Source organism: Dipodomys ordii, unplaced genomic scaffold (genome assembly GCF_000151885.1).
Source record: "Dipodomys ordii isolate 6190 unplaced genomic scaffold, Dord_2.0 Scaffold15, whole genome shotgun sequence".
Lineage (NCBI taxonomy): Eukaryota > Metazoa > Chordata > Mammalia > Rodentia > Heteromyidae > Dipodomys > Dipodomys ordii.
The window spans coordinates 14,655,121-14,674,334 of record NW_012267231.1 but is presented as its reverse complement, the minus strand read 5'-3'; the positions used below and the strand labels follow the sequence as shown (position 1 = coordinate 14,674,334).

Below are 19,214 nucleotides of genomic sequence, written 5' to 3'. Positions count from 1 at the left end.
AAAAAAAAAAAAAAAAGGTCTTACTGCCTGGTGCCAATGGCTTATGCCTGTAATCCTAGCTACTGGAGGCTGAGATCTGAGGATCAAAGCCAGCCTGGGCAGGAAAGTCCGTGGGACTTATCTCCAGTTAACCAGAAGTGGCGCTGTGCCTCAAGTGGTAGAGCATTAGCCTTGATCTGAAGAGCTCAGGGACAGCACGTAGGCCCAGAGTTCAAGCCCCACAATTGACCAAAAAAAGAAGGAAGAAAGGAAGGGAGGAAGGAAGGAAGGAAAAAGGAAAGAAAAGAAAAAGAAGCTCAGGGACTGTTTACAGGCTCTTGAGTTCAAGCCCTAGGAGTAGAAAAAAAAGCTCAGGGACAGTGCCCAGGTCCTGACTTCAAGCCCCACAACCAACCAACCACACACACACATTCACACACAAAAGTTTTTACTCATTCTTTAATACTCAGTTCCAAAGGCCTTTTGTTTCTCTTTAAACTCCAATGCTCCTATTTGCATTTACAGTAGTATTTCAGTTTGGTCAGGCTACAGCTTGAATCTTTTGGATTTAAATAATGGTTCAAATGTTTTCTTGTGGTCTTGAACAAATTATACAACCTATCATAGCCCACTTGGTGAGAAAACAGCTTACTAATTCTAGGTTTTCAGACTATATCCATACCACACTGCCTCTCCGTGTACAAATAAATGCTTAGAAGATGAAACCTTCACCTCCCTTTCCAGAAATGTGTTTCCTTTTCATGTTTGCAGCACAGGACAGGGGGTCTGACTCACCTGCACACACGTATAGGATGGTACTCCACCAATTAAGATAATAGGGCCATAGGAAATTGGACTCCATGACATCCGTTCGATGCCAGTGAACCTGTGCCAGAAACAGGTAGAGGCAGAGGAACAAGCAGAAGGCTGGGACCAGAAGAAAAGATTTTACAACCTATCAGCATCTTCAGTGTACCTTGATTGTCACCCCCAGTCCTCTGCCTGTAGGATCATATACCTAGCAAGAATCAAATGATAAAAGCTGGGCACTGGTGGCTCATGCCAGTATTCCTAGCTACTCAGGAGGCTGAGATTTAAGGACCCAGGTTGGAAGCCAACCCAGGTAGGAGACTGACAATCTTATTTCCAATTAACTACTAGAAAACTGGAAGTGGAACTGTGGCTCAAAGTGGTAGAGTTCTAGTGTTGAGCAAAAGAAGCTCAGGGACAGTGCCCAGACCCTGAGTTCAAGCCCCAGGATTGGCCAAAAAAAAAAGTATAAGAAAAAAGGTTGAGAGCCGGGCACCGGTAGCTCATGCCTATAATCCTAGCTATTCAGGAGACTGAGATCTGAGGATCACGGTTCAAAGCCATCCCAGGCAGGAAAGTCCATGAGACTCTTATCTCCAATAAACCACTAGAAAACTGGAAGTGGTGCTGTGGTTCAAGTGGTAGAGCGCTTGCCTTGAGCTGAAGAGCTCAGGGAAACACCCAAACCTAGAGTTCAAGCCCCACGACCGACCAAAAAAGAAAAGAAAAAAGGTTGAGAAGCCCCAGAGACACTGCATTACCTTGCCAGTCTAGGTTAGTACCTGTTAAGAAGCTGAGCAGAGATTCCTTCATATCCAAGTTGGTGATCATGCTTTCTCTTCCATGGAAACAAGAGCTAAAGAGCCAGCCAAGAGCAAAAAGTATGGCAAAGACAGAGATGAGGCAGAAGACCCTGGAGCTCTGGAGATAATCTATGGGAATAAGAAGAAAGGAAGGGCCTGGTTAGACCAAAGGACATATTGCTTCAGGAAGCCACAGAGGATCTTTTTTTTTTTTCTTTCTACTTTTCCAGTCCTGGAGCTTGAACTCAGGGCCTGGATGCTATCACTGAGCTTCTTTTGTTCAAGGCTAATGTTCTACCACTTGAGCCACAGTGCCACTTCTGGCTTTTTCTGTTTACATGGTACTGAGGAATCGACCCCAGTGATTCATGCATGCTAGGCAATCACTCTACCACTAAGCCACATTCCCACCCCCCATGGAGAGAAAGAGGGAACCACAGGGCTGGGAAGGTGGCTCAGTGGTAGAGTGCTTGCCTTGCATGCGTGAGCCCATGGGTTTGATTCCTCCTCATCACATAAGCAGAAAAAGCTGGAAGTAGCACTGCAAAGGTGGGAAAGTGGGAAGGTGATAGCCTTGAGCTGAAGAGCTGAGGGCTAGTGCCCAGGCCCAGAGTTCAAGCCCCACAACTGACCAATATATATATATATATATATATATATATATATATATACATATATATATTACTATTTTTAAGTTTTACAAATATATTTTACTGTTTTAAAAATATGGGACACCACAAATTTGCATGTCATCCTCACACAGGGACCATGCTATTCTTCTCTGTATCATCCCGACTTTTAGTATACGTGCTGCTGACACTATCACTCTATAGTTGTTATTAAGGTGATGTACAGAGGGGCTACTCTTTCCCGAGTCAGGTAATAAGCTCATTTCTTTTTTCTTTTTTTTGTTTTCTTTTTCTTTTTTGCCAGTCGTGGGGCTTGGACTCAGGGTCTGGGCACTGTCCCTGAGCTTCTCTGTGCTCAAGTCTAGCACTCTACCACTTGAACCACAGCACTACTTCTGCCTTTTTCTGTTTATATGATACTGAGGAATCGAACCCAGGGCTTCATGCATGCTAGGCAAGCACTCTACCAGTAAGCCACTTTCCCAGCCCATGAACACATTGTTTTTTTCTTTTCTTTTTTGTTGGTCATAGGACTTGAACTCTGGGCCTGGGTGCTGTTCCTTGGCTCTTCAGCTCAAGACTAGTGCTCTACCACTTGAGCCACAGCACCACTTCCGGTTTTCTGAGTGGTTTATTGAAGATAAGAGTCTCACAGACTTTCCTGCCCAGGCTGGCTTTGAACCGAGATCCTCAGATCTCAGCCTTCTGAGTAGCTAGGATTACAGATGTGAGCGACTGGTGCCCGGTGAACACATTTTTTAAAGAGTGCCAATTGATGACTTGACACAAGAAATCCTGGGGCCAGCAGTACAAAAAAGGTGGCCACATTCATAACTTCAGCCAAGATCCATGCTGAGTTTGGCCAGATGACAGTTTAGAGATCTTGGAGGAAGAAAGATAAAAAGCCAGTGTGGCAGAAAGCTCTGGAACAGGGGCAGGGCAGGGGGGAAGGAAGGGATGTCTGTGGCATCTACCTTCATGGCACTCACAGGGTGGCTTGGGGGTGTGGCTCCAGCACATCTCATGTTTACATATGGTCCAAAGTCCTGCATACAACTGCAGACCGGTTTTGGTCACCAGGAACTCCACCCAGCTCAGTGGGCAGGTACAGAGCACCATCAGGAGGCTCAAGCCACAGAGACTTCCACAGAACATTCGGATGTAGGTGGATGTCCGATCCATATGGTACCGTTGCTTCTCGTGTGGCATGGAGGCATTCGGTTCTTCATTGATGGGGAGGGTAGGCTACAAGGATGAGGGAAGTATTGTCTATCCAAAAAAGATAATCCCTGGTTCCCAAGGCCTTCTCATTCTTCTCTACTTAGATCTCTATGGTTTTGTTTGTTTGTGTCAGTCCTGGGGCTTGAACTCAGGGGTCCTTGAGGGTTTTTTTTTTTGCTCAAGGCTAGCACTCTGCCACTTGAGTCACAGCTTCATTTTTGGCTTTTGTGGTGATGAATTGGAGATAAGAGTCTCATGGACTTTCCTTCTTGAACTGGCATTGAACTGTGTAATCTTCAGATCTCAACAACCTAAGTACCCAGGATTACTGGCAGGAGCCACCAGCACTTGGCTACTCTATATAGGTTTGATTAGAAAATATCTTTATGGGTTTGTTGTTGTTTTATTTTGTCAGTCCTGGGGCTTGAACTCAGGGCCTGGGTACTGCCCTGAGCTCTTTTTCCTCAAGGCTCTCACAACATTGAGCCATAACTCCACTTTCTATTATCTGATAGTTATTTGGAGATAAATTACAAGCCCTTTCCTACCTGGCTTGGCTTTGAACCTTGATTCTCTGCTCTCAGCCTCCTGAATTGCTAGGTTACAGGCATGAGCAACTAGCGCCAAGCTACAAAATATCTTCCCCAGCTGGGAAGGTGGTTCAGTGGTAGAGTGCTTACCTTGCATGCATGAGGCCCTGGGTTCGATTCCTCAGCACCACATAAACAGAAAAAGCCAGAAGTGGGTGCTGTGGCTCAAGCAGAAGAGTGCTAGCCTTGAGCTGAAGAGCTTAGGGACAGCACCCAAGCCCAGAGTTCAGGCCCCACAACCAAAAAAAAATCTTTCCCTAACCCTTGTAGCAAAAGAATTTTCAGAGTGATCTTTTTTCTTGTCCTTAAGTCATTCTCTTTGAGTCCTACCTTTAAATAAGTCCTCTTTCTCCCCTCTGATCTAGAGTTAGGTACCACCTCACCCTTAGGTAGTTCCGGTTTCCCTTCATTTTGGGGGCCTGAGGATTGTGGAAGGTCAAGATTTGTTCCTTCCTCTCCATCTTGGCAGCCAGTTCACATCCTAACTGTCACGGAATTTGTCTGAGCGTGTCCTTGTATATGCTGGCAGAGGCAAAAGGGAAGGCAAGTCATGTGGCACAGATGCTGTTTCTCTCTCATATTCTTGGTCCAGTCAATTGAGGAACAAATGACCACAGTGTAAACATGCATGTATTTGTGACACTTCCTGTACACAAACCCTTAATTAAAAGAAATCCACAGATTTATCAGCAGTTTCGGATGTCAGTCTATGTTAGATCCTGGACATAAAGATAAGAGACAGCTCCATCTTAGCAAGTAAGAAAGTGCAGCTCAACATGGGTCTAGCAAGCACAAGACCCTGAGTTCAAATCCTAGTATGCCAACTCTCTAGATAGAGGGACAAGATTAGAGAGTATATAGATGATAGTGTATATATTATATATACACTGTATATACATATGTCATATATGTATATTATGTGTATTTATGTGTTATATAACACACACACACATATATATATTTAAAATCACTACATACCCATCAGAATGGCTCTGTGAAACAGTATTGGCATGTATGTGAAACAATTGGAACTCACCTTCACTCTGAGTGTGTGTGTGTGTGTGTGTGTGTGTGTGTGTGTGTGTACATGCACCAGTACTGGAGCTTCAACTCAGAGACTTGCTCTCTTGCTTAGTTTTCTTTTTCTTTTTTTTTTGGGGGGGGTCCAGTCGTGGGGCCTGAACTCTGGGCCTGGGCGCTGTCCCTCAGCTCTTCAGCTCAAGGCTAGCGCTCTACCACTTAAGCCACAGCGCCACTTCTGGCTTTTTTTCTTTTTGCTTATGTGGTGCTGAGGAATCGAACCCAGGGCCTCAGGCATGCAAGGCAAGCTTTTTCTTTTTCTTTTTCTTTTTTTTTTGGTCCGGTCGTGGGGCCTGAACTCTGGGCCTGCGCACTGTCCCTCGCTCTTCAGCTCAAGGCTAGCACTCTACCACTTGAGCCACAGTGTCACTTCCGGCTTTTTTCTTTTTGCTTATGTGGGGTTGAAGAATCGAACCCAGGGCCTCAAGCATGCAAGGCAAGCGCTCTACCACTGAGCCACCTTCCCAGCCCCTTGCTTAGTTTTCTTGCTCACAGCTGGTGCTCTACCACTTGAGTCACTCTTCCAGCCCAGAATTTTGCTGTATAATTGGAGACTGAGTTTTGTGGGCTTTTCTGCCTGGGTTGGCTTCTCACCATAATCATCGGAGTCTCAGCTTCCTGAATAACTGGGATTACAGGAATGAGTCAGTGGCACCTGGCTCCACACACACTTCTGTTGGACACGTAAACTGGTAAATTATTTTCAACAATTGCTTGGCATTATTTACTGAAGCTGGATATGCAACAGGAAAGTGTCCACCCAAAGACACGTGTTGGCATGTTCAAGCTACACTCTTCATAACAGACAAGATGGATACTTCCCAAATAGCCATCAACAGAAGAATGGAAATTTACTATGTGTCTATAAGGAAATACTATACAGTAATACGTGTAATCCACAACCACCCAAGCAAGGTAGGTGAACATTATAAATGTAATGCCAAGTAAAAGAAGTCCAACAAGCTAGACAGGCTCATGCCTGTAAGCCTAGCAACTCAAGAGGCTGAGATCTGAGGATGGTGGTTCAAAGTCAGTCTGGGCAGGAAAGTGTGAGAATCGTTGTTGTTGTTGGTTATGGGGCCTAAACTCTGGGCCTGGGCACTGTCCCTCAGCTCCTCAGCTCAAGGTGAGCGCTCTACCACTTGAGCCACAGTGCCACTTTCAGCCTTTTCTGCTTATGTGGTGCTGAGGAATCGAATCCAGGGCTTCATGCATGCAAGACCAGCATTCTACCACTGAGCCACCTTCTCAGCCCCTGTGAGAATCTTATCTCCAATAAACTACTCAAAAAACCTGGAAGTGGCACTCTGGGTCAAGTGGTAGAGCCCTAGCTTTGAGCAAAAGAAGCTCAGGAACAGTGCCCAGGCCCATAGTCCCAGCCCCAGGACTGGCAAAAGAAAGAAAAATCCAGACATAAGATTGCAGCTATCAGCAGTTTCATGCTTGTAATCCTAGCTACTCAGGAGGCTAGAATCTGAGGATTGAGGCTCAAAGCCAGCCCAGGCAGAAAAGTCCTTAAGACTCCATCTCCAAAATAACCAGTAAAATAACAATAGTAATAATGACAGCAAAAAATTGCTTGCCAGTTGAGCAAGCAAGTTTAGTGAGCATAAAGTACCTAGTTCAACCTTGGCACACTAGCAAGACAAACAAATCTCCAGAATGACATCTCCAAATGAAAAGCAACATTAATTAATGGGGACTATTTCTCAGCCTGTTGGCTAAGGGCGGGTGTAGAATGTGTTCTTATCAATGTAATTAATGGTTAGATGGGAAGAAGATAGATGCTGGTGAGATTATTCTCTTCAATGGGTATTGTAATGTTGTTTAGAACTGGAAACGTGGGTGGAACCTAAAGGTTCATTAATTAATAGGGAATTGGGTAAATAAATTATGAGCATGTATACTGTTTCCATTGACTAATCTGTGTGTGTGTGTGTGTGTGTGTGTGTGTGTGTGTGTGTGTGTGTGTGTTGAAGTCAGGATCTGGGTACTGTCCCTTAGCTTTTTTTTTCTTTTTTCTTTTTTTTTGGTCGGTCGTGAGGCTTGAACTCTGAGCTTGGGCACTGTTTCTGTGCTCTTCAGTTCAAGGCAAGTGCTCTACCGCTTGAGCCACAGCGCCACTTCCGGTTTTCTAGTGGTTTACTGGAGATGAGTCTCACGGACTTTCCTGCTCCGGCTGGCTTTGAACCGTGATCCTCAGATCTCAGCCTCCTGAGTAGCTAGGATTACAGGCGTGAGCCATCGACACCTGGCATGTCCCTTAGCTTTTTTTGGGGGGGGGGCGTCCAGTTGAACTCTGGGCCTGGGCGCTGTCCCTCAGCTCTTCAGCTCAAGACTAGAGCTCTACCTCTTGAGCCACAGAGCCACTTCTGGCTTTTTGTCTTTTTGCTTATGTGGTGCTGAGGAATAGAACCCAAGGCCTCAGGCATGCAAGGCAAGCGCTCTACCACTGAGCCACCTTCCCAGTCTCTTAGCTTTTACACTCAAGGCTATCTCTGTATCACTGGAGCCCCAGCTCCACTTCTGGCTTTTTTTTATTTTTTATTTATTTATTTTGTCTGTCATAGAGTTTGAACTCTGGGCTTGGGCACTGTCCCTGCGCTCTTCAGCAAAAGGCAAGCATTCTACTGCTTGAGCCACAGCGCCACTTCTGGTTTTCTAGTGGTTTATTGAAGATAAGTGTCTCACAGACTTTGGGGCTGGGAAGGTGGCTCAGTGGTAGAGCGCTTGCCTTGCATGCCTGAGGCCCTGGGTTCGATTCCTCACCACCATATAAGCAAAAAAAAAAGCCGAAAGTGGTGCTGTGGCTCAAGTGGTAGAACGCTAGCCTTGAGCTGAAGAGCTGAGGGACAGGGCCCAGGCCCAGAGTTCAGACCCCACGACCAGACCCAAAAAAAAAAAAAGAGTCTCACAGACTTTCCTGCCCGGGATGGCTTTGAACCACGATCCTCAAATCTCAGCCTCCTTGAGTAGCTAGGATTACAGGCATAAGCCACCAGCACCTGGCACTTCTGGCTTTCTGATGGTGAATTTGAGATAAGAACCTCATGGATTTTCCTGCCTAGGCTTCCAACTTTGATCCTCAGATCTCAACCTCCTGAATAGCATTACAGGTGAGAGCCACTGATACTCAGCTAAAGTTTGCTCTTTCAACTGGCTTTATATTTGTGAATTTCACAATCTGTTATTTTGCTTAACAGTTTTTTTTTCCTTTGTAACTGCTTCTAAGTACCTCCTACTTAATTCAAAATTTAAGTACTGGGATAGTACCTTCAGTTTCAAGGTTGACAGGTATGTTTGGCCATATGATATTTACAGGAACTTCTAAGCTAGGCAGCAGCTTTGCACAATTTTAGTGCCCACTACTGCCAGAAAGAAACCCTGCCCAAATCATGATACAGATTACCTACCTGCTACCATGAGAAAACAGAGTAACAAAGAACTAATCAAACAGTCCAGGAAATGGTCAGTAATTCTAACTGTGATGAAGTAAAAACAGTCCCAGGAGCTCAGTGGCTCACACCTGTAATCCTAACTAGGAGGCTGAGATCTGAGGATCTTGGTTCAAAGCCACCCAAGGCAGGAAAGGCCATGAGACTTTTCTTTGGTGAGTTGTGAGGCTTGAACTCAGGGCCTGGGCACTATTTCTGAGCTCTTTTTTTGCTCAAGGCTAGTACACTACCACTTGGAGCCATAGCTCCACTTCCAGTTTTTGAGTGGTTAACTGGACATGAGTGTCTCATGGGGACTTTTCTGCCTTGGCTGGCTTCAAACTGCAATCCTCAGATCTCAGCCTCTAGAGTAGCTAGGATTACAGGCATGAGCTACTGGCCCCTAGCTCCAGGAGACTTTTATCTCCAAGTAATCACCAAAAGCTGAACTGGAGCTGTGGGTCAAGTGGTAGAGTGCTAAACTTGAGCATAAAAGTTCAAGGACAGCACCCAGGCCCAAAGTTGATGCCATAGGACCAGTACACACACACACACACATACACACACACACACACACACACACACACACACACATCGGGTCTTCATCTGTCCTGCGGAAGATGGACGGGGTCCCAGGAAAGGTAAGTGTGCAGCTCGCTGGTTCCCCCAGCCTCCTTTAGCCATGGAGACAATCAGACACAGCAGGGAGTCAAGTCAAGCAGGAACTCATTTATTACCACACAGCAAGCACTTTTTAAAGCATGGCATGGGAGGGGAGGAAAAGGAACTAACCAATCACTGTAAAGGTCACACCCTAACACGCACCTAAGCTTCCAGGAGCTGAAAGTAAACAAATTGGGCTCTGCCCACTCAATTCCCTCTCAGCACCATCTTTGCTGTCGGTGTGCCCTACAGATTCCCCCTTTTTGTTTTAATGGCAGATCCACCTCTTTGCTGAAGTTCGAGTCAGGTACCTCTTAAGAGTTTTGTGCTGAGGTTCGCCTAAGGTATGGGGTAATCTTTGGCACTGAGCTTATCATAATGGACTCGGAGAGCCATGAGTTGGATTTCTTGGGCTCTATTCTTTTTTATATAACCGCAACCCCCACATCCTTCCCACCTCCCAGTTAGTTATTCTTTCCCCCTCCTCTGTAAAGGTTATTTTAACAGGATTACATTGGTAAGGATAACATTGGCCACCCAGGGGGTTCAAGGCAAGTCTGGGGGGCAAGATTCACCAGACAAGGATGGAGCCCTTGTGCGTGATACAAGAGCCCATCCCAGTTACCTTACATCCCCACCTAGCACAGTAATGAACATCAGCCCCACCACAGTTAGAAATGTGTGAAGCAGTTCAATTAATTCCAGGGCATACATAAAAATATCTCGTAAGGTCACCCTCTTCAGAACATGGGAGCAGCCTGGGTATTGGGAGTTCCACACATGCAGTACGGTTCATGGGCCCCCACACTCAGGCCGTTCTACTATAGTCCAGAAAAACAAGGAAAATTTCAGTAGAAACAGAGTGCAGTAAAAACAAGGTCAACTGGTTGAAAGTAAAACACACTCTGCAGACATAGCGAAGCAATCCCGGACACCTGATGTCTTTCAAGTAAGCCAGTTTCTTGTACATGCCTTCAAGCAAGCACAGGGGTCAAGATGATCTTTGAGCTTTACTGTCGGTTCCCAACACCCCGTCTTTGTTTAAAGAAGCGAACCCGCCTGTCTTAGGTTGGGTAGATCGCCTTGTCTGTCTTACCCGTCATCGGGAACTTCTTCAGAGCAAAGCTGAAGGCCCTGTCTTAGGTTGGTCAGACTGGCACCCCCTCTTACCCGTCTCTGGCTGCAGTTCCTCTCGGGGGAAATTCATTCACTTGGAGCTTGATCTTATGTAACTAGCTGGCTAAACTCATAAGAGTTTTGCAGTGCACGTATAATGCAAGGAAGGCGTAGAAAAACCATCAGCAAAAGCATTCCTAGGCCAAGCAATGTCATTAGCATTCCTTTAACATTAGTCAGGGATGGGATATAGCGTTGAAATTGTTCAATTTTTTAGTAATCTTTGCCACTTCAGAGTCCAGAGGTGGGGCTTGTTCTAATCCGGCTAGTTGCCTGTGGAGTTGAAAAAGATCTAAAGACAAGTTATCACACAAAATTAAACCTGGCATGACAGCGCACTTGCTGTAAAGTTTGCAGAGCACGGATTGTTTTTCTAAAGATAATACTGACTCATACATTGTCTCTAGTTTTTGTTCTACCTTGTCATCAATCCAGCCTTGAAAGTGTGGAGCCTGTGTAGTAGTATGAGCAAGCTGATTAACATAATGGGCAGTTTGTACATTCTGTGTTAGTGCCATAGCAGCTGCCACTGCAGAGCAACTAACGAAATAAAGGCCAAAATACCAGCTATAAGTAGCCCAACAAATCGACGAGGGCACATTAGTTCTTTCAATTGTCTTAACACCACGGGGCTGGGAAGGTAGCTCAGCGGTAGAGTGCATGCCTTGCAAGCATGAGGCCCTGGGTTCGATTCCTCAGCACCACATAAACAGAAAAAGCCACTGTGGCTCCAGTGGTAGAGCACTAGCCTTGAGCTGAAGAGCTGAGGGACAGCGCCCAGACCCAGAGTTCAGGCCCCATGACCGGCAAAAAACAAAAAAAAATTGTCTTAACACCTGAATACCAGAATCTTCACCAAGTTTTAGACATGTTTACAGGAAGCATAACAAAAGGTGGTTGTTTAACAATAAGTATGGATTCAGTAATGCTGCTATACAAGCGATTAGTAAAAGAACAATTAGAGCAAGTAACGTTAAAATAATTAGTTCCTACAGAAATATTAAGCGGTCCATACATAATGACATAGGGTGGTGATGAAAATGAAGGTCAGGCCACCAGGTCGAAGGGACAGCTTCTCTTGTGGTGCTATTGATGATTTCTGCATTGCCAGCACTGATCACTGCCCAGGCAGGATGGCCATCAGGTGGCTGCAATTGTTAGAGAACACAACAGCTTTTCAAGGGCTGGCTGCCCTTGGGGATGGCTAGTAGTTTTCTTTTTAGCTTTCCCTCCTTTAAACACAAGCCTCGACCACCATAGCCATTTTCTTTCCTTGTTGGTTAGTTTATCCTTGGGCATCCTCCTGTATAGAGGAAATGGGTAAAAACTTAAGGTTCCCGGCCAGGATCCCAATGGGGGGCTGTCTCCCCTATGGGAAAAACGCATCCAAATCCCCTGCCCATGGTAACTAGGGGGTCAGGTCCTTTCCATTGTTTTGTCAGGGGGTCCTTCCACCTGACTTTCACTTGGGGCTTAAGGTTTAGTTGTCCTCAGTGCTTCTGAAATCTGGATTCAGTTGCCCCTTTTGAAAAATTTAAAATGTTAATGGTAAACAAAGCTATCTGTAACTGTATATGGGGGCTAATTCCCCTTTTTGTTTTAATAATTGCTCCTTAAGACATTGGTGATTTCTTGCTATAATTGCTTGGCCTTGGGGATTATAGGGAATTCCTTGTAGTATGATCAATATGTCATTTGTCAAAAAACTCTGACATTGCTTTACTAACAAAACAGTGTCCGTTATGGGTTTTAACTTGTGCTGGTAGACCCACGGTGGCAAAGCATTGAAGAAAATGTGCTTGTGAATGCTTAGTTCTTTCTCCTGTATATGCTGTGGCCCAGCATGCTCCTGAGTAGGTATCTTTAGAGACAAAGATGTATTTAAACTTACCAAAGGCTAGGAAATGAGTAACATCAGTTTGCCAGAGGACATTAGGTTTAAGGCCTCTGGGATTTACCCCTGGTGGTTTTAACGGGGTACTTTAAAGAAGGGCTGGCATGTTTCGCAGGTATGTACTACCCTTTTGAGGTCCTTTATAGGAATCTGAGGAAATCTATGTTGAAGGCCTCTCTGCCCAATTATTGCCTAGGAATAAAAACCCAGGAAGTTTTTTTTTTTGGGGGGGGGAGGTCCGGTGGTGGGGCCAGAACTCTGGGCCAGGGCGCTGTCCCTCAGCTCTTCAGCTCAAGGCTAGCGCTCTACCACTTGAGCCACAGTGCCACTTCTGGCTTTTTTCTTTTTGCTTATGTGGTGCTGAGGAATCGAACCCAGGGCCTCATGCATGCAAGGCAAGCGCTCTACCACTGAGCCACCTTCCCAGCCCCAAACCCAGGAAGTTTCAAATGGCCTCTCAAATGTTGAATATGAATAGGGGCTCCCCACCCTTCTAATAGGCCCTTAAGGGTAACCCTAAGAGGGGAAATAGGGTTTTCATCCAGCTTAATATGTGCCTGGGGAATATGAGGGAGCAAGTTAATCATATATAGGCTATAAAAATACAAATTAAAGGGTTTTTGAATGTCCTGAAGGGCCATATTTACCTTGAGCATTTCTTTATATCGTGCTGACCCTTGACAAGGTTGAAAATCTTTGCTGGCTCGGGGTCTTTTGTGCTCCTCAAAGGCTGCATACACAGAGCCTGCTTTACCTCCGTCAGTAAAAACATGGAAGGCACCAGGAATAAGTGTAGGAGAAAATAGAGGAGGCATTTTGAGGGGAAGTCACTATAATATGACAGTCCATTTGGATGGCCCGTAATGACAGCCAATTTGGCCTAGAAACCCCTCCAAGGAGAGAGCAAGCCAGGCATTGGCTTGAGTGAGTCACTCAACAGCTGCCATCCAAAAGGAAAAACAATGGAGTGAGGGTCGAGGCCATAATGCCTTTGGGCTTGGGTCCTTCCCTTGACGATAGTATTGGCAAGTTGGTCTGCTTGAGAGTACACCCAAGGTGTGCCCCCCAGGGGAGTGTGAACCCGCTCTAATGGCTCCCCCCTTTGAGTTAAAACTGCAGAAATCAATGTGACACCCGCAAATAACCAAAGGGAAATGGGCTCAAAAATAGAATACCTCTTCAGGGAAACTTCATCCAGGGCTTTTTGGAACTGCAAAAATATTGCCCGATGTCTGTCTGTAATTGTAATAACTTCTTGGGGCATCTGGCCTTTTAGTAGGGCAAATAAGGGCACAAGACTATCTTTAGGAACGGGAACCCAAGGCAACAGCCAATTGATTTCTCCTAAAAGACTCTGAAGTTGGGTTAAGGTCAGAGAGGCTGGAATATCCAGCAAAGGCTTAAGGGGGCTGGCCTGAGTCAAGGTAAGGTGGGATCCAAGCACCTTAAAAGGAGGTACCTTTTGAATTTTATTGAAGGCTATGGTAAAACGCCCCTTTTTTAATATGGCAAGAACCTGGGCCAGAAGGCCCTCCAGATGGCCAGGGTCTTGGTGCCCCAGAATTATATCATCCATGTAGGCATAGGCAAGGGAGGTATCTGAACCCAGCACAGGCCCTAAAAGTGTGTCCAAGTATTGTTGGCAAAAGGCCAGGCTATTGGCCATTCCCTGTGACAGCACCGTCCATTCAAACCTCCGATCAGGCTGGGAAAAATTAAGAGAAGGGATGGAGAAGGCAAACTTCTCGCAGTCATCCTGATGACCAAGGTATATTCTGAAGGTATATCGGGAGTCCAGGGCAGGCCTCTTAGGGGCATTCCTACTAGCTCCATCCTTTCATTTACCTTATGTAGATCTTGGAGCATAAAGTAGGTCCAGATGCTTTTTGAATAACAAATATGGGTGTGTTCCAAGGACTCATAGAAGGGCATATATGCCCAAGGTTTATCTGTTCCTCCACCAGAAGGTGGAGGGCTACAAGTTTAGGTTTGGTCAATGACCACTGCTCCACCCAAATAGGGCTTCCTGGTTTCCACCTAATGGGAGGTACTGGGGGGGGGCAGTAGCCTTTAGGATTGGGGGTGCATCCGAGTGGGTCCCTTATTGTCTTCTCTGTAATTATGAAAGTTAAAAAAAATCCTTTTCTTTAACTCCCCCTAGATCCCATTTAAGCCTTTGTGCTTCTTTTCCATCCAGGATGTCATCATAGGATGCTCAATGGTCCATAGTGACCACGGCATCCATTTGTCTTAGCATGTCTTGCCCTAGTAAATTGGCAGTGAGGGTTTTTTTTTTTTTTTTGCCACTAAAGGGCGTATTCCCTGTTCTCCATCTGGGCTAGCCCATTTCATAAGGGCGACCACCTCTTTGGACTGGGAATTGTCCCCTACCCCCAATATCGGGGGCCCGGGTGCAAGCTTCCAGTCCAAGGCCACTTCTTCCTCCCTGAGTATGGTTTGATCTGCCCCTGTGTCAATTAGGCAGTGAAACCACTTCCCACCTATGAAAACACTCATTTTAGGGCAGAGTCCTTCCATTAGGGGGACTGTCCAATGGGCCTGGGTTGTCCTGCCATGAGGCTGCCTGGGCCTCACAGCAGAGGGGGTTCCTCCTGGAGTTAATGGGGCTGGAGGACACCCCTCCCCTAGTTTAAAGGCTTCCCATCTAAATCAAATTTGGATCGACAATCCTTTTTCCAATGGTACCCCTTCCTGCACCTGGAGCAGGGTGTAGGGGCCGGTTGGTGGGGGGATTGTTGTGAACAGTCCCTCATAAAGTGCCCCTCCTGCCCACATTTAAAACAAGTCCCTCTCTCCAATGGTCTTGGGGTTCCTTGGCCCTGGGCTGCCAGCGCCTGGGTAACAGCCTCAGTCATTGCAGATGTTTGAGACCATAAAGCTAAAGCTAGTGACTGGGACTGGTGCTGTTGCGTTCCTGTAAGGTCCATTCACCTAGGCAACTGGGACACCTGGAAGAGGTCACATCCGCATCTGCTGAGGTCACATCTTAACCTGATGTGGCCACACCTTTCTCCCACCTGACCCCACTTCCCTTTACCTGGACACACCCTTCCGCACCCCCTACCCTATATAAGGCCTAAACCGCGGCCAGACGGCCCTTTTCCTTTGCCAGCCGCGTGGAGTGCCAACCTTGCCTGGTCCCAGCAGGTCTACTGAATAAACCCCTTACCTGAATACCACGTGCGTGGTGCAGTTCTTACTCAGCTACCTCTTCAAAAACCTAACAGTTCCCACATCCTGCGAGGCCACCACCCATCTGCTCAGGGAACTCTCTTTCAATCCCGCACAGGCCATGCGGTGGTCTGCATTCATCCCTTCCCAAACCAGTAGCTTTACAAATTGATCTCCTTGGTCTATAAAATCAGATAGAGGCTCACCTGGTTTTTATCTCACTCCTGCTATGGGGGACTCAATGGGCCCATCATCCAGTTTGTACCACGCGGCAAGTCCTGCCTGCCTCACCTGGTCATGGTATGGGCCAGGTATTGCAGCCTGTTGGACGCCAGTGGAGTACCCTTCCCCTGTCCCTGTTAACATGGCGTAAGTATTTGGTATTGCGGGTTGAGCCTGCCGGTTATTCTCCGCCCGCACTCTGCATTCCTCCCGAAAGAAGGCACACCATTTAATAAACTGAAAACTGGTGAGGACAGTTTTGGCCACATCCAGCCAGTCCTTAGGGACACATGGGTGATAAGCAATGTCCTGTAATAGGGTCTGGGCCCAAGGAGAGTTTGGGCCATCCTCCGCCACCACCTTGCGGAGCTCTTTAAGATCCTTAGCTTCCATGGATACCATGCAAAGGGTCTGTTAGCTCCTGGTGCCAGACTGACCAGATACACTTGGGGAAGCAAATCCTGTGGCCCAGCGTCTGGGCTCCCAGGTGGCACTTCCCTTCCAGGGTAGGCCTCCAAGTAGGTTACTTCCCTAGCCCTGGGCCCATCCGTGGAAGGTTGGTAGGGGTCCAGGTGACACAGGTCCCTCTATAGGGTCACGTAGGGCACCATACCTCCCCCCTAATCAGGGCAATAGAATGGGGGGCCTAGGACTGTCAAGGGCACCTGAGTCAGAGGGGATAACCTTCACCCTTGTTTTGACTTCCACTGTGCATGCTTCAGTGCATTCTCGGTCGAATTTGACCCATTCCTTTTCCTTCTCACTTCCCAAGTCCTCCTTTACTCCCTCTAGGCCTAATGTTGCCTCCTCCTCCTCCTCCTGTGAAATAGAATTACCCATACTAAGGGTTTCACTTACCCTGAGAGACCGCTTAGCTTCGGCCGGTATATTTTCCTTTCGTGCCCCACATTGGGTGCCAGATGTCAGTCTTCGTCCAGAAGGGGTCCCAGGAAGGAGACAATCAGACGCAGCAGGGAGTCAAGTTAAGCAGGAACTCGTTTATTACCACACAGCAAGCACTTTTAAAGCAAAAGACCGTGTGGCATGGGACCACATGGAACCAACCAATCACTGTAAAGGTCACACCTTAACATGCACCTAAGCTTCCATGAGCTGTTTATGCATGTAAACAAATCAGGCTCTGCCCACTCAACTCCCTTTCAGCACCATCTTTGCTGCCCGTGTGACACACACACACACACACACACACACACACACACACAGCAATCTGCAGGTAACTGCTTCCAGATCACAGAGTTACTTCAGGAGAGATCACCTGAAATAAAGCTGAGAGGGGCTGGAAAGGTTGCTTAATGGTAGAATACTTGCCTAGCATTCATGAAACCCTGAGTTCAATTCCTCAGTACCACAGAAAAAGCCAGAAGTAGAGCTGTGGCTCAAGTGGTAGCTTGCTAGCCTTGAGCAAAAGAAGCTCAGGGACAGTGCCCAAGGTCTGAGTTCAAACCACAGGACTGGCACACACACAAAAAAAAAAAAGAGGAGGAAGGAAATGAAAAAGAGGATAGGAAGGAAGGAGAAAGGAGGAGGAGGAGGAAGAAATCTGGTCACAGTTGTTCCCCTCACCCTCTGACCCTGATTCATTCCCTAAGCCTGGAATTGCTGGAGTCTTCTGAGATCTCTGTCCTTAGGTTTGCTCTTCATACAGAACATATTCATCAAATGTCTGCTAAGTGGCTGGGTTTTTTCCAGGCTCGGGAGATCCTCAAGTGAACCAGCCATGCAACTTTTCCTTCTGGGTCTTAGCCTTGTCCAGAGAGGGTTCCATGGCTCCATCAACAAACACAGGCCCCGCACTTCCTGAACACAGAACCCTGGCTCAGGAAGCAAGGATACAAAGGTCACATGCAGCATGAGACCTGAGAGCCAGGGACTTTGATGAAAAAGGCTAAAATGGGGGTGCCCTGTAGAGCATGTGAGAGGCAGGGACACATGGTGGAGCCTCTCACATCACATATGCAAAACAAGTGCTGTTCACTGGAAGTAACTGGCCAGCATGCCTAGCTGCCCCAATTCCTCCACCCCAAGCATAGAGGGAATTTACTGTCTCACAGCTGAATTCCCTTCATAGCTCTGGTCTAGGCTAAGCTGTAAATGGTAAGTGGGTGATAAAACAGGGAGGAGATATTCAGCCCCTTCTGGCATTCACTTAACAAGTATTTTTAACTTAATTGATTAAATTTGATGGTGCTAGGGATTGAAACTTGTATACAGGGCTGGGAATGTGGCTTAGTGGTAGAGGGCTTGCCCAGCATGCATGAAACCTTGGTTTCAATTCCTTAGTACTACATAAACAGAAAAAGCTGCAAGTGGCACTGTGGACCAAGTGATACAGTGCTAGCCTTGAGCAAAAAGAAGCTGAGGGACAGCACCCAGGCCCAGAGTTCAGGCCCCACAACCAACAAAAACAAAAGAAAAAAAGCTTGTATACACTCCGCAAAAAAAACAAAAAAACAAAAAAAACCAACCCTGCTCTTTAAACCATTACTATTTTGTCTATGCTAACTTCTGCACATTCATTTGGATTATGATTGTGTTAAACCTACTGTAGCTATTAAGTTTCTGGTTGATACACAGGTTAGAGACAGAATGGTTCAATGTACTTTACTATGCCCAAAATTTTGTGCGTCTCTGTGTGCCAATACTGGGTCTTGAACTCAGAACCTCTTCCCTCTCAGGGATTCCCCCTGTCACTCCCCCCGACCCGCCCCACACACACACCAGAGAGCCTGCCTCCCCCTCAGTCACTCACCTCTTCTCCCCCAAGGACAAGCCTCTGGTCACCCACGCCTATCCCCGCCCCTCCCTTGCAGCCACGCCCCCTGTCACTCTGGCCCAGACAGCCCCACCCCCGCGGCCACGCCCCTGTCACTCATCTCACACCCCACCCCAAGCTAGCCCCTCCCCCTGCGCGCCTGACAGTGACCCACGCCCGCTGGCTGTGCGCACACCAGGCCGTGCGCAGCCGGACCTCCTGCGCGTCGGGGAGCAGGCCTTGCCGCGGGTCACGTGTCCGCCCGTTGTCACGTGGGCTCCGCTCACCTGACCAGGGCCTCACGTGACTCGGGCGGCGCTGGGAGAGAGGCCATGGCCGCCTCCTGCCTTTGGTTTTCGCTGCTGCTGGCGGCAGCGACCGCGGGTCGCGGGGCGGCCCTGTGGCCCTGGCCCCAATACATCCAGACCCACTACCGGCGTTACACCCTGTACCCCAACAACTTCCAGTTCCGGTACCATGGCAGTTCGGCCGCGCAGCCCGGCTGCATCGTCCTCGACGAGGCCTTCCAACGCTACCGCAGCCTGCTCTTCGGTTCCGGCTCGTGGCCTCGACCCAGCCACTCAGGTGGGCCTCCCCTTCCACCTCGGTCCCGGGCTGTGGGACTGACCCCCGCCGCCCGAGGCTTTTGCCCCCACCCTCTGACCACCAGGCCCCTTTCTCCTGACCCTCTGTGCAGCTGCCCCCCCCCCCCCCCCCTGCCCCTGCCTCCCAGGCTGAGGCCGCTTCC

General features: G+C 47.6%; 2 protein-coding genes across 2 annotated transcripts in view; one reads left to right on the top strand and one right to left on the bottom strand.

Annotated features, from left to right (window-relative positions):
- Window positions 1-4,493, bottom strand: part of Tmem202 (transmembrane protein 202) — an 18,550-nt gene extending 14,057 nt beyond the window's left edge. The window contains exons 1-4 of the mRNA XM_013011917.1: window positions 4,416-4,493; window positions 3,211-3,466; window positions 1,572-1,721; window positions 775-906 (exon numbers count right to left, since the gene is read on the bottom strand). Of these exons, the coding sequence (XP_012867371.1) occupies window positions 775-906; window positions 1,572-1,721; window positions 3,211-3,466; window positions 4,416-4,493 (616 nt within the window). The remainder of the gene's footprint in view (window positions 1-774; window positions 907-1,571; window positions 1,722-3,210; window positions 3,467-4,415) is intronic.
- A 14,281-nt stretch (window positions 4,494-18,774) lies between these two features.
- Window positions 18,775-19,214, top strand: part of Hexa (hexosaminidase A (alpha polypeptide)) — an 18,257-nt gene continuing 17,817 nt past the window's right edge. Inside the window, exon 1 of the mRNA XM_013012166.1 lies at window positions 18,775-19,051. Coding sequence (XP_012867620.1) covers window positions 18,799-19,051 — 253 coding nt within the window. The 5' untranslated portion in view covers window positions 18,775-18,798. The remainder of the gene's footprint in view (window positions 19,052-19,214) is intronic.